The 11,766-nt window shown below is 50.1% G+C and overlaps 1 protein-coding gene across 1 annotated transcript in view; it reads left to right on the top strand.

The window, feature by feature from the left end:
* Positions 1–11,766, top strand: part of abca1b (ATP-binding cassette, sub-family A (ABC1), member 1B) — a 39,110-nt gene that overhangs the window by 20,431 nt on the left and 6,913 nt on the right. Inside the window, exons 17-39 of the mRNA XM_084469383.1 lie at positions 379–583; positions 931–1,044; positions 1,711–1,885; positions 2,340–2,471; positions 2,779–3,056; positions 3,436–3,656; positions 4,155–4,230; positions 4,808–5,052; positions 5,344–5,395; positions 5,676–5,798; positions 6,160–6,314; positions 6,658–6,782; positions 7,302–7,400; positions 7,793–7,982; positions 8,392–8,486; positions 8,583–8,615; positions 8,728–8,833; positions 8,974–9,048; positions 9,342–9,511; positions 10,063–10,240; positions 10,692–10,807; positions 11,172–11,316; positions 11,416–11,539. Coding sequence (XP_084325509.1) covers positions 379–583; positions 931–1,044; positions 1,711–1,885; positions 2,340–2,471; positions 2,779–3,056; positions 3,436–3,656; positions 4,155–4,230; positions 4,808–5,052; positions 5,344–5,395; positions 5,676–5,798; positions 6,160–6,314; positions 6,658–6,782; positions 7,302–7,400; positions 7,793–7,982; positions 8,392–8,486; positions 8,583–8,615; positions 8,728–8,833; positions 8,974–9,048; positions 9,342–9,511; positions 10,063–10,240; positions 10,692–10,807; positions 11,172–11,316; positions 11,416–11,539 — 3,232 coding nt within the window. The remainder of the gene's footprint in view (positions 1–378; positions 584–930; positions 1,045–1,710; positions 1,886–2,339; positions 2,472–2,778; positions 3,057–3,435; positions 3,657–4,154; positions 4,231–4,807; positions 5,053–5,343; positions 5,396–5,675; positions 5,799–6,159; positions 6,315–6,657; positions 6,783–7,301; positions 7,401–7,792; positions 7,983–8,391; positions 8,487–8,582; positions 8,616–8,727; positions 8,834–8,973; positions 9,049–9,341; positions 9,512–10,062; positions 10,241–10,691; positions 10,808–11,171; positions 11,317–11,415; positions 11,540–11,766) is intronic.

The raw sequence follows: 11,766 nt of genomic DNA, 5'->3' as shown, positions 1-11,766 counted from the left end.
CTGGTGTAGATGTTGTTGTTGTGGTTGTTGTTGTTGTTGCTCTGGAGCTTTTATTGTAAGTGACGTGTGATGGGTAGATGTGTTCTCCGGTGTTCAAATCATACCGATGTAAAGAACAGAATGGTAAAGGGAAATGCAAATAAAACGTGATTATATTATCAATATAAATAGAAATCCAGATGGAAAAAACTGATGGCTAAATACAAATGTAATGAATCATTATATATTATATATACAAATAAATAGAAACGGAATGGCTGCTTGTATATTAATTATATTTATATATGAACAAAGAATCAATGCAATTATTGATAATAGGCTTCAATTCATGACACATGGACATGTTCACATGGAGTGTGTGTGTGTGTTTGTGCACAGAGCCTTCTGTCCCCGGTGGCGTTTGGCTTCGGCTGCGAGTACTTTGCCCTGTTTGAGGAGCAGGGGGTGGGCATCCAGTGGGCCAACCTGGTGGCCAGCCCCCTGGAGCAGGACGACTTCAGCCTCACCACCGCCCTGCTGCTCATGTACTTTGACTCCTTCCTCTACGGGGTCATGACCTGGTACATAGAGGCCGTCTTCCCTGGTGAGGACCTCTCCGGTCGTCTGGTTTATCTCCGTTGTTACAAAGACAACTGCACTACTGCAGTCCCTTGTCTTTGCTATTTTTATTCATTTAGTTGTATTATTGTATTGTGGTTTGATGCAATTCTAAATCAATGTTGAATGAGAATAAATAGCATTGAAATTGAATACAATTAAAGGTAACATGATTACGGAAGATATGGTAGAATGGGCAAATAAATGGCAGGGTTTGGTTACTAAATGGTTTCGTTTGTTCACACATTACAGCATCTGACAGATTAATTTGGATTTGTGTTTAACCTATGAAACCCCTTGAGCAATCTAAACTATTTTGATGTGTGTCTTCAGGCCAGTACGGTATTCCTAGACCCTGGTTCTTCCCATTCACTAAGTCCTACTGGTTCGGAGAGGAGATGGGCACCACCACTCAAATCCCGCAGGGCTGCAGAGGAAACGCTGGAGGTAAGGCTGTGCACGCCTCTTCTCTCCACCAGGTGGCAGAAGGGAGGCTGTTTTAACCCCGTGGTGATCTGGTGATCCAAGACAATGCTGATAAATGCTGACTCTTGTGTTTCCTGTCTGTGGTTTGTTCAATCCTGCAATGTAAGCAGCCGTCTGTCTGCCAAGAACACATAACAATATGGTTTTTGTAGAATCTTCCAAGCGACCAATCAACGGACGGCCTGTGTAGCTCGAACTTGTTGGCACCCTTTTAGCCGTCTCAGTACCCCAACGGGGAGTAATGCGAGATGAGTACGGCTCAACGGGGCTAAGCCCGGACCCCGCCCACCTTTGGCGGTGGAAACGCGAACCGTGCCGCACCTTTGCATATCGACCCGCCTCCGCCAGCGGAAACGCACCATTAGTTAACTCCTCTTCCGTGAACTGAACCAAAACCTTTTAGCTTAAAGTCAAACACCCCATAACGGACTGTCCTGGCACTCCTGATTAAATGTGTAAAGTGCAATGTGAAGCGGTGGTTGATTTATGGTAATGACCGACAACAGTGTAGCTTTTTGGTAGCGACTACTATGTCATTGTATAGAAGAAGAGAACCCCTAGTGGGCTGTCCCCCAGCTGGGGGACGTTGACTCGAGGCGAAGGCTAACGCTGAACTTCCCCATCCAGCGGTGTGCATTGAGGAGGAGCCGTCCCACCTGAAGCCGGGGGTGTACATCGAGAACCTGGTGAAGGTTTACCGCCACGGCAAGAAGCTGGCGGTGGACGGCCTCTCGCTGGGCTTCTACGAGGGCCAGATCACCTCCTTCCTGGGTCACAACGGAGCCGGGAAGACCACCACCATGTGAGTGACGGAGGACAGGGTCATAGTGACGGGGCAGGGGTCATGTTCACCAATGGTTCCTATTTCTGGAACGCCTTTTTGTTTTACAGCTTCGTTTTGAATACTTTGGTTTAGGTGGATGCTTTTGGGGTTGACACATTCTAAGCACTGTTAGGATTACTACTAGTACAGAGTTCAGTACTGATGATGTCCAGTAACCAATCACACCACAAGTGTTTTGTATGCCTGGAATTTAATGGGACCACAATGGAAATAAGCCTTAGGGCTTTACTGTGTCACCCCTGACTATTTTTATTTTTATTTATGTAACGTATGGCACAGGTTGCTGTTTCATATTTTTATATCAAGAATGGTCAAATCAAATCAATCAATCAATCAATCAATGAATGAATGAAGGGCTGAATATGAGAGTGATCCAAGCTGGCGGCTGATGCTGACACTCCCTCCTCTGTAGGTCCATCCTGACGGGTCTGTTTCCTCCGACCTCTGGCACGGCCTACATCATGGGTAAAGACATCCGGACAGAGCTCAGTGCCATCAGACAGAGTCTGGGCGTCTGCCCGCAGCACAACGTCCTCTTCAGCATGTAAGTACTACCAGACTCTCCCCTGACCTCGTTTGGATCTCCCACAATCCTCTGATCTGAGGCGGATTGAATCACCCACAATCCTCCACTCTGAGCCAGCCCCCGGCCCAAGCGGAGTTACAGTCCCCTCGCCGTAACCCACTGCCCTGAGCTCGCGAGACCTTCTCTTGCTCCTCATTGCGCTTCAAATGAGTTCTCCCGGTTCAAGCACGTCCCGGTCCCGGAGGCTTTAGCCAGGCTCCTTCACGTAGCTCAATGAGCGTCACCTGGACACGTGATGCCCCTGACCTCCCTGTGGTTCTCCCAGACTGACGGTGGAGGAGCACATCTGGTTCTACGGCCGGCTCAAGGGTCTGACGGAGGAGCAGGTGAAGGTGGAGATCGAGCAGATCCTCAAGGACACGGGCCTGCCGCACAAACGCAAGTCCCCCACCAGCACGCTGTCGGGGGGCATGCAGAGGAAGCTGTCGGTGGCCCTGGCGTTCGTCGGGGGGTCGAAGGTCGTCATCCTGGACGAGCCCACGGCCGGCGTGGACCCCTACGCCCGCAGGGGGATCTGGGATCTGCTGCTCAACTACAGACAAGGTGGGTGGACCTCCTCCTCTTTGGTCTCATTGAGACGAAGCGAATTGGCCGTGAGGAACCAACCGTTGAGGAGGAAAATGGTGCCTGTGATCTGGCCTTGTTAACGTTAAGTCGTTTAGTAGACTCCTTAGTCCAAAGGGACTTTGCAGTGATTTTTAGATGCAGGTGATTAAAGGAGCAGGTAGGGGTTAGGTGTCTCGCTCCAAGGTCGCAGAAGGCATGGTGTGGACGTTGGGGTTTGAAACCAGCACGGCCTCGGGTCAAACACCCTAACAAGACCACGGTGTTCACCACAATGTCGCTCAATCGTATTGGTCCAGAATGGACGTGAGGACCGGCCCTCTCTGACACTCCCGGGGCTCCTGCCCCTTCCTCTCAGGCCGGACCATCATCCTGTCCACGCACCACATGGACGAGGCGGACATCCTGGGCGACCGCATCGCCATCATCTCCCACGGGAAGCTGTGCTGCGTGGGCTCCTCGCTGTACCTGAAGAACCAGCTGGGCACCGGCTACTACCTGACCCTGGTCAAGAGGGAGCCCGAGCCCTCGCTGGCGTCCTGCCGCAACTCCTCCAGCACCGTGTCCTTCACCAAGAAGGTAAGCGTTATGCAGCGGCGACCCCGCCCCCTGCTGGCTGATGGCGGTGTTACTAGAGACCCCGTCACCTGCTGGCGGTGTTACTAGAGACCCCGTCCCCTGCTGGCTGATGGCGGTGTTACTAGAGACCCCGTCCCCTGCTGGCTGATGGCGGTGTTACTAGAGACCCCGTCCCCTGCTGGCTGATGGCGGTGTTACTAGAGACCCCGTCCCCTGCTGGCTGATGGCGGTGTTACTAGAGACCCCGTCCCCTGATGGTGGTGTTACTACTGCCGTTGTCCTTCGGTCTGACGATGGCAGAATGTGTTATCAACACATTGTTATGGTAGTATAATAATTATGATAACGTTGATGGATTAATAACCGTTTCAGGTCTCAGGACTTGGTGTGTGTGTAGATGTATTTATCGTATTGTTGGATATTTCAAGTGTTTGTATTTCTTTGATATAAACTTGTTTTGTCTCTTTTACTCTCTCTCTCCGTCTGTCTCTTGTCCAGGAGGAGGAGTGTGCGTCTGTCAGTAGCTCTGATGCAGGTCTCGGCAGTGAGAACGAGAGCGAGGCAGCCACCATCGGTAAGCATCTCCCACCAAGCGCTTGTTGTTTATTGCACTACTCAGACAGCCAGCCCACACCCAGAGAGCTGTAGGGTCTGGAAACCAGTGATGAGAACGGCCCAACTCGAGGGGCGGCACCAAGGTATTTGAAAATATCACTGCACGCAATTGGATAACACTACGACCAATCAGAAGACTACAAGGGGTGACGTATCCAGACCAGCGGAGCTAACCAATAGATTAGACTCTTGCCGTATCCGGTCGGTAAAACGGCAACGCTTCTGGCCCGCCTATATCAGATACACCGATGTGATTGGTTAATGTTCTGGGCCAGGGGAATCGGGGAAGGGACTATATTGCTCGTTCCCAGAGTGACACGCTGAGCAAATACAAATTGTGCTCTCGCGAGAACTCCGGATTTCCAGGGTACAATTCAGGATGGTTTCTAATAAAAAGCAGACTTTATTAAATGATATCAGCTTTGCTACTTGGGTCTCTGGGACCACGTCAGCGTAGTCTCATAAACCTGTTATTGATTGTCGAGAAAGAAAAAAGAAACGAACTGACCTCCGACTCCCCTCGTCACCCCCCCCAGAGAACGGGCCGGCCGCCTCCATGTGCCCCTTCATCGCCCCGGACGTGGCCCACATCTCCAGCCTGATCCTGGGCCACGTCCCGGCGGCGCGGCTGGTGGAGGACCTGGGCCACGAGCTGACCTACGTGCTGCCCTACAGCGCGGCCAAGGGCGGGGCCTTCGTGCCCCTCTTCAAAGACCTGGACCACCGGCTGGCCGACCTGGGCATCTCCAGCTACGGAGTGTCGGACACCACCCTGGAGGAGGTGAGGCGGCGTCCAGGGCGTTCACGCGTTAGACCTGCTGCCGGGTTACCACGGCGATGATATGCAACCTCTCCTCTCCTGTAATGCATTCCTCAGAATAGCTTTTATTGTCCAACTCTTCTTCATTTGGATACAATGAGATGAATGAATGTTTTACGGGACATCTCAGTGGTTTATTAAGGATTCTCTGTAGGGATGAGTTAATGAACGCACGTCTTGGAGAAACCTTCTTCATAATAACGCAGTACAATGTTGATCTTTCTTTAACCGAGGTCTTTCGCTGTTCTGTAGATTTTCCTGAAAGTGGCCGAGGATAACGGCGTCGACGTTGAAGTCCCCTCGGGTAAGTCCCTGACCTCTGACCCTGTGGCCCTTCATTCCACCCATGAAGCACGCGGGTCACCTGTCGTCTGGCGTCAATAGAACGTCGCTTGTGTAACCGCAAACATGGAAGACGGTCGGAGAGAACAGACGGGGAAAAGAACATCAGCAGAAAATAACATGGATGGATGGACAAACTAGTGTGTCTTAAATATCCCATAACAAAGTGTGTGTGTGTGTGTGTGTGTGTGTGTGTGTGTGTGTGTGTGCGTGTGCGTGTGCGCGTGCGTGTGTGTGTGTAGACGGGACACTGCCGGTGAAGCGGAGGCCGCGGACGCATGCCTTCGGCGGCGACCACCAGAGCTGTCTGAAGCCCCTCACGGAGGATGACCACGAGGAAGGCAACGACTCCGAGGGAGACCCTGGTAGAGACACACGCTCACACGCCTCAACCGTTCAGCCACTTCAATGCATCCAGAGCGACGTGTGCCGAACCGTCCTTTTCCTTCCATCCTGCTCCTCGTCTGTGGAGTTCACTACCACCCCAACTCAGGAACATTGATTCAGGAATTGACTCAGGACTCAGGAACATTGATTCATTCACAACTCAAAACACATCGGTTTCAAACTGCTTATTCCACCTGACGCCAACTGCTCTGTCCAACCAACTCTAAGTGTTCCTTTTTATTGTATATTTTATTGCTTTTGTGTACTCTTGTACGGTGTCCTTGAGTGCCAAGAAAGGCGCCTTCTAAATAAAATGTATTATTATTTATTTTGTTAAAGGTGCAGATCCCCGTGAGACGGACTGGATGCACTGCAGTCACGGTAAAGGGTCCTACAAGGAGAAGGGCTGGACGCTGAAGAAGCAGCAGTTCATCGCCCTCATTTGGAAGAGGTTCCTCTACGCCCGACGCTCCCGGAAAGGATTCTTCGCTCAGGTGAGGCCCGGAGCCGCCGCTGTAGAAGTGAGGCGCTCCTCGATTGTTCATTGTGGGGATATATCAGGGCTGTGATTGGCTACTGTGATAGAATGATTTGGGCAGTGCTATGATTGGACATCCCCTGAAGATAGATGGCAGAGCTGAGGTTGTCTATTAAGGTTAATTAGAATGTCATCCTTACTTTTAATTTGAACAAACGTCTTATTCTGAACTTTGTATTGATGCTTTGCAAAAAAAAAGCTCCATTGCTCTAGGAGTCAGTTACAGTATATCAGAGCGATGATTGGCTGTGGCTAGACGTGAGTACTTGAATGGTTTTGACCTGCTCCCCTCCTTGTAGATCGTCCTCCCTGCCGTGTTCGTCTGCATCGCTCTGGTGTTCAGCCTTATCGTCCCTCCCTTCGGAAAGTATCCCAGCATTGAGCTCCAGCCATGGATGTACGAGGAGCAGGTCACCTTCATCAGGTACTGCACATCCCCCGACTCCCTCACTCTCACCCCCCTCTCTCACCCTCACATGACACTTTTGAAATATTTAACAATTATCCGCCAAAGAGTTGAGTAAGTTGAATAATGGTTTTAGTATGTACTACAGGTGAACACTCCAGAAATAAACAAGATAACACTTTTTGCCAGGATTTGATTTGTTTTTATTAGCGTGACGAGACGACCGTCACGCGAGATGAAAACAATATCTCGAGTTTGAGATCTCACTCACGGGATATTGCCCAATATCCCGAGATAGTGAACCAATCAAATTGCGCCATCTTAGGAGGTTGACGTGTAGCACATACTAATATGTACTAGTCTGTTGATGAATCTGTGTGTGTGTGTGTGTGTGTGTGTGTGTGTGTGTGTGTGTGTGTGTGTGTGTGTGTGTGTGTGTGTGTGTGTGTGTGTGTGTGTGTGTGTGTGTGTGTGTGTGTGTGTGTGTGTGTGTGTGTGTGTGTGTGTGTTATTTATTAATCAGTGCTCTGTCCCCAGTGACGACGCCCCCGACGACGTCACCATGAACAGGCTGCTCAGTGCTCTGATGGAGGCGCCGGGCCTGGGCACGCGCTGCATGCAAGGAGACCCCATCCCGTAAGACCCCCACCCCCCCCCCCTAACCCCCCCCCCCCACCGCCACAAATACACCACCTTTCATCCTTTTGACTGTTGAATGGTGGGTCATTCTGCATTACCTACCGTGAAGCAGCTAAAGACACCAGACCAAATACACTTTGGTCTCTCCCGCCTGAGCTGCACAATCAGGCGGTCAGCCCTGAACTGGAGAATTGTAAACATCCTGTCTTATCCTAACCCCTCATATCCTCAAACAAAATATCAAAACCATCCATTATAATAAACGGGCCTGAGTCCGTCCTGACGAAGTGTCGCCATGACGATAACGGTGACCTTTTTTTGACCTCTTCACCCCCCGTCATGATTGACCAATGGGTGCTCGTCTCCTCCCCCTCCTCCCCCCCCTCCAGCGGGAGCCCCTGTACGATGGGAGAAGAGGAATGGGCCGTGCCGGAGATCCCTGAGAGTGTTCAGATGCTCTTCAGTGCCACCAACTGGACCATGGACGACCCCTCCCCCGCCTGCAACTGCAGCTGCGACGGAAAGAAAAAGATGCTTCCGGAATGTCCCGCTGGAGCGGGCGGACTACCCCCGCTAGAGGTAAAGGCAATGCACTGCCAGGACGTAGTTGGATATATATATATATATGTATACATATATGTCAGGTCATAGCCTTGTTCCAAATTCGTCAAACTACATCCCTTGCCTTTTGTCATAGCCTTAACCTTAACTATCTAATCCCTTAATTGTGTAATTGAAGCATTGTCCCAAACATGTTAGCCTGATCTTCAACTCGTCATAGCCTTGTCCCTAATTCCTCAAGGTATAGTTCTACCCCTACCTCAACTATAAAACCATTATATTCAAGGCTTATCCCCAAGTGATCCTGACTAATTTGTGTAGTCCTGTCCTTACACCTAACGATAAGTCAAGTTTTGACCTCGACCTTGACCCTGAGCATAGCCAACAGGTAATAGCCGGGACCTTGTTGTTGTGTGCGTGTGTGCAGATCAAAATCAGTGCTACAGACACACTGCAGAACCTGACTGGCCGAAACATCTCAGATTACCTGGTGAAGACCTACGCTCAGATCATCGGAAAAAGGTTTGTAAACAAGAACCATCATTCTTTATAAGCCCACTGGTACTGAAAAATACATTTCTAACAAAAAATGTTTTTTTCCTTTTTGTCTTTGATCAGTTTGAACAACAAAGTGTGGGTGAATGAATTCAGGTAAGTTTTCCAATCTCACGTTCTCATGTTTTTTTTAATTTCTTCGACCAAATAGACATAGACTACACATTATTTCACATTATTCTTAAGGTGTTTTGTTTTTCTTTTGTAGATATGGAGGCTTCTCATTGGGCGCCAGGAGCACTCAAGTCCTCCCTGCAGCCAATGAGGTGGACGATGCCATCGAGCGGGTCCGAAAGATCTTTGAACTCCAGAAGGTTTGTGTCAAACCCACTTGGGACGGTTTAAATGTCACTGCTGAAGATTACAGTACAACGGCTCACACAGTGTACTCAACAGCTTCTGTAGACCTGCCTACAGGCACCGTGTTTATCTAGTGTTCTGTCTCTGGTCACAGGGGGCTGCGGCAGATCGGTTCCTGGGCAGCTTGTCCGGCTTCATCAACGGCCTGGACACCAAGAACAACGTGAAGGTAAGGAGCCCTTCAGTCTGTCCACATTCTAGGCCTTTGAAGCCCCTCTGAAAATGTAGCTTGTGCTCCAGGGCTTTGCGAATAAAGTTAACCTGACTAAGCTCTTTGTGTCTCCTCCTCCTCTTCCTCATCTCTCCTTTGATATTTTTCCTACTGCTCTTCCTTCACTACTTTCCACGTTCACTTCTTTCTCCTCTTCCTCATTCTCCTCCTCCCTCCTCGTCCTTCTATTCCATTTTCCTCCTCTTCGTCCTGTGTCTATTTCTCCTTCTTGCTCCTCCTCCTGCTCCTAGATCTGGTTCAACAACAAGGGCTGGCACAGCATCGGGGCGTTCATAAACGTGATGAACAACGGGATCCTGCGCGCCAACCTGCCCCCCGGGGCCGACCCCACCACCTACGGTATCCGTGCCTTCAACCACCCCCTCAACCTGACCAAGGAGCAGCTGTCCCAGGTCGCGCTGTGAGTACGCTTTGGGTTGAGCAAGACCCTTTGCACCATAAGCACCATGTCCCTGTAAAGAACATAGACAGACATGTATTCTACGACGGACTAGGATACTGGACTATAACCAGGGGTGCACATAACTGGTACGCAAGTACGCACGCGCGCCCATAATCAGGGATGCGTAACGTCACTTGTGTCACTACTACGCTTTTGCGTAACTAACCGTCAGGTCATCAAAACCAAACTACGCATGTATCTTGTCAACTGTGGTGTTCCGCCACCTGCAAAGAAAAGGCAAACTGAGCCCTCAGCCGGAGCAGAAGAAGATATTTGTTTGCGAAAAGTGGCTCAAAGATGTGCCGTGGCTCGAAACGAATGATGAGCACACTGAAATGTGTGCTCACGTGCGCTGTGCTCACTAAAAAGGTTATGTGCACCCCTGACTATAACACAATATTGTGGCTGGTTCACTAGCTCTTCTAGATTCCTTCCTGTGTCTGATGATCCTCCTCCTCCTCCTCCTCCTCCTCCTCCTCCTCCTCCTCCTCCTCCTCCTCCTCCTGCAGGGTGACCACCTCGGTGGACGTGCTGGTGTCCATCTGTGTGATCTTCGCCATGTCCTTCGTGCCGGCCAGCTTCGTGGTCTTCCTCATCCAGGAGCGCGTGAGCAAGGCCAAGCACATGCAGTTCATCAGCGGCGTGCAGCCGCTGCTCTACTGGGTGGCCAACTTCACGTGGGACATGGTGAGTAGGGGCGGGGACCAGGGAGCAAGGCCTGACAGGAAGTGGAGGGGTGGGTGCTGACGGGACAGGACGTGAGGAGAGGGGCGAGGGTGCGACTGAATCTGGTGTTTATACGACGGGACTCATTTCGTCTGTCACAAACAGTGATACTTTCTGTCTTATACACACATACTAATACACATAGACCTCAGTTTTTTACTGTATTTTTGGTCAAGAACATTTTAATTTGCATACTTTTTAAACCAAACAATGCATTGTGCAAATTGTCTGACACTTAATTGTTTACTCTGTAACAGTTGTCTAGAAAAAAAAAAAGGGTGCACACAATCCTAAATGTTATCGAAATTCCATAATGCGTGACATAAATATGATTTGAGCCATGGGATATTGATGATGTAATTGTGTGGTGGACTATTGCATTAACACGCCCCTCCCTGTTTGTGATCCCCAGCTCAACTACATCGTCCCGGCGACCCTCGTCATCCTCATCTTCGTCTGCTTCCAACAGCAGGCCTACGTCTCCTCCAACAACCTGCCCGCACTGGCCCTGCTGCTGCTGCTCTACGGGTGAGGGAATCAAACCCACAACCCCCAGGCATTCAAAGGGCTCCGTCATCTTGTTCCCCTTCCACAGGCCAGAGAATGTTGGGGTCACCTGGTGGAAACGTGGGGTTGTTCCAGGGAACGCTTAAGAAAACTTAAGAAAACTGTTTTTGTTTCCTTCTCCCCCCTATAACCCGTTACCATATGAGTTGCTCATGTATTATCTTAATGCATTTTATGCTGTGTGTCTATTTGAGTTCCGATGAGTTTGTTTTTAGTCTTTAATGCTGATGATGAGGATTCTTCCTTCCCCTTATCGGAAGTGGTGTGAGAAAAGTGCAACTCCCTCACAAAACCCGACTGACGTCTCGTCTGCGTCGTCCCCCAGGTGGTCCATCACTCCGCTGATGTACCCGGCGTCGTTCTTCTTCACCATCCCCAGCACGGCCTACGTGGTTCTCACCAGCGTCAACATCCTCATCGGCATCAACGGCAGCATCTCCACCTTCGTCATGGAGCTGTTTGGGAACAACGTGAGTCAGAGCGACCGGCGCACGGCCAACAACCAAAACAACTAGTACACCGTCTCCCGTGGAGGCACGGCTCTCAACCTGTGTTTTTGGGTTCTGCAGGAGATCGGAGGGATCAACGACATCTTGAAGAACGTTCTGCTCATCTTCCCTCACTTCTGCCTGGGGAGGGGCCTCATTGACATGGTGAAGAACCAGGCCATGGCCGACGCCCTGGAGCGATTCGGTGAGATTCAGGATCCTGTCTGGCTCATAGGGTGGAGAATGGTACTATCACTGCCAGGGTTACAAGTTTGATTCCCAGTGATTTGGAAACGTGGGTTTTTTATTTCATTTTATCATTTTGATTAACCTATTTTTTTTATAATGCACAGGGAATCCATACACCGTGGGTTAACTAAGCTTACTAGTGGACATTTAGTTTCCTTCAAGCAATCGAACAATCCCAAAAAT

Source organism: Micromesistius poutassou (genome assembly GCF_964030765.1).
Source record: "Micromesistius poutassou genome assembly, chromosome: 6".
Taxonomy (NCBI): Eukaryota; Metazoa; Chordata; class Actinopteri; order Gadiformes; family Gadidae; genus Micromesistius; species Micromesistius poutassou.
The sequence above is the reverse complement of the archived record's forward strand: the minus strand, read 5'-3'. Positions and strand labels throughout refer to the sequence as shown.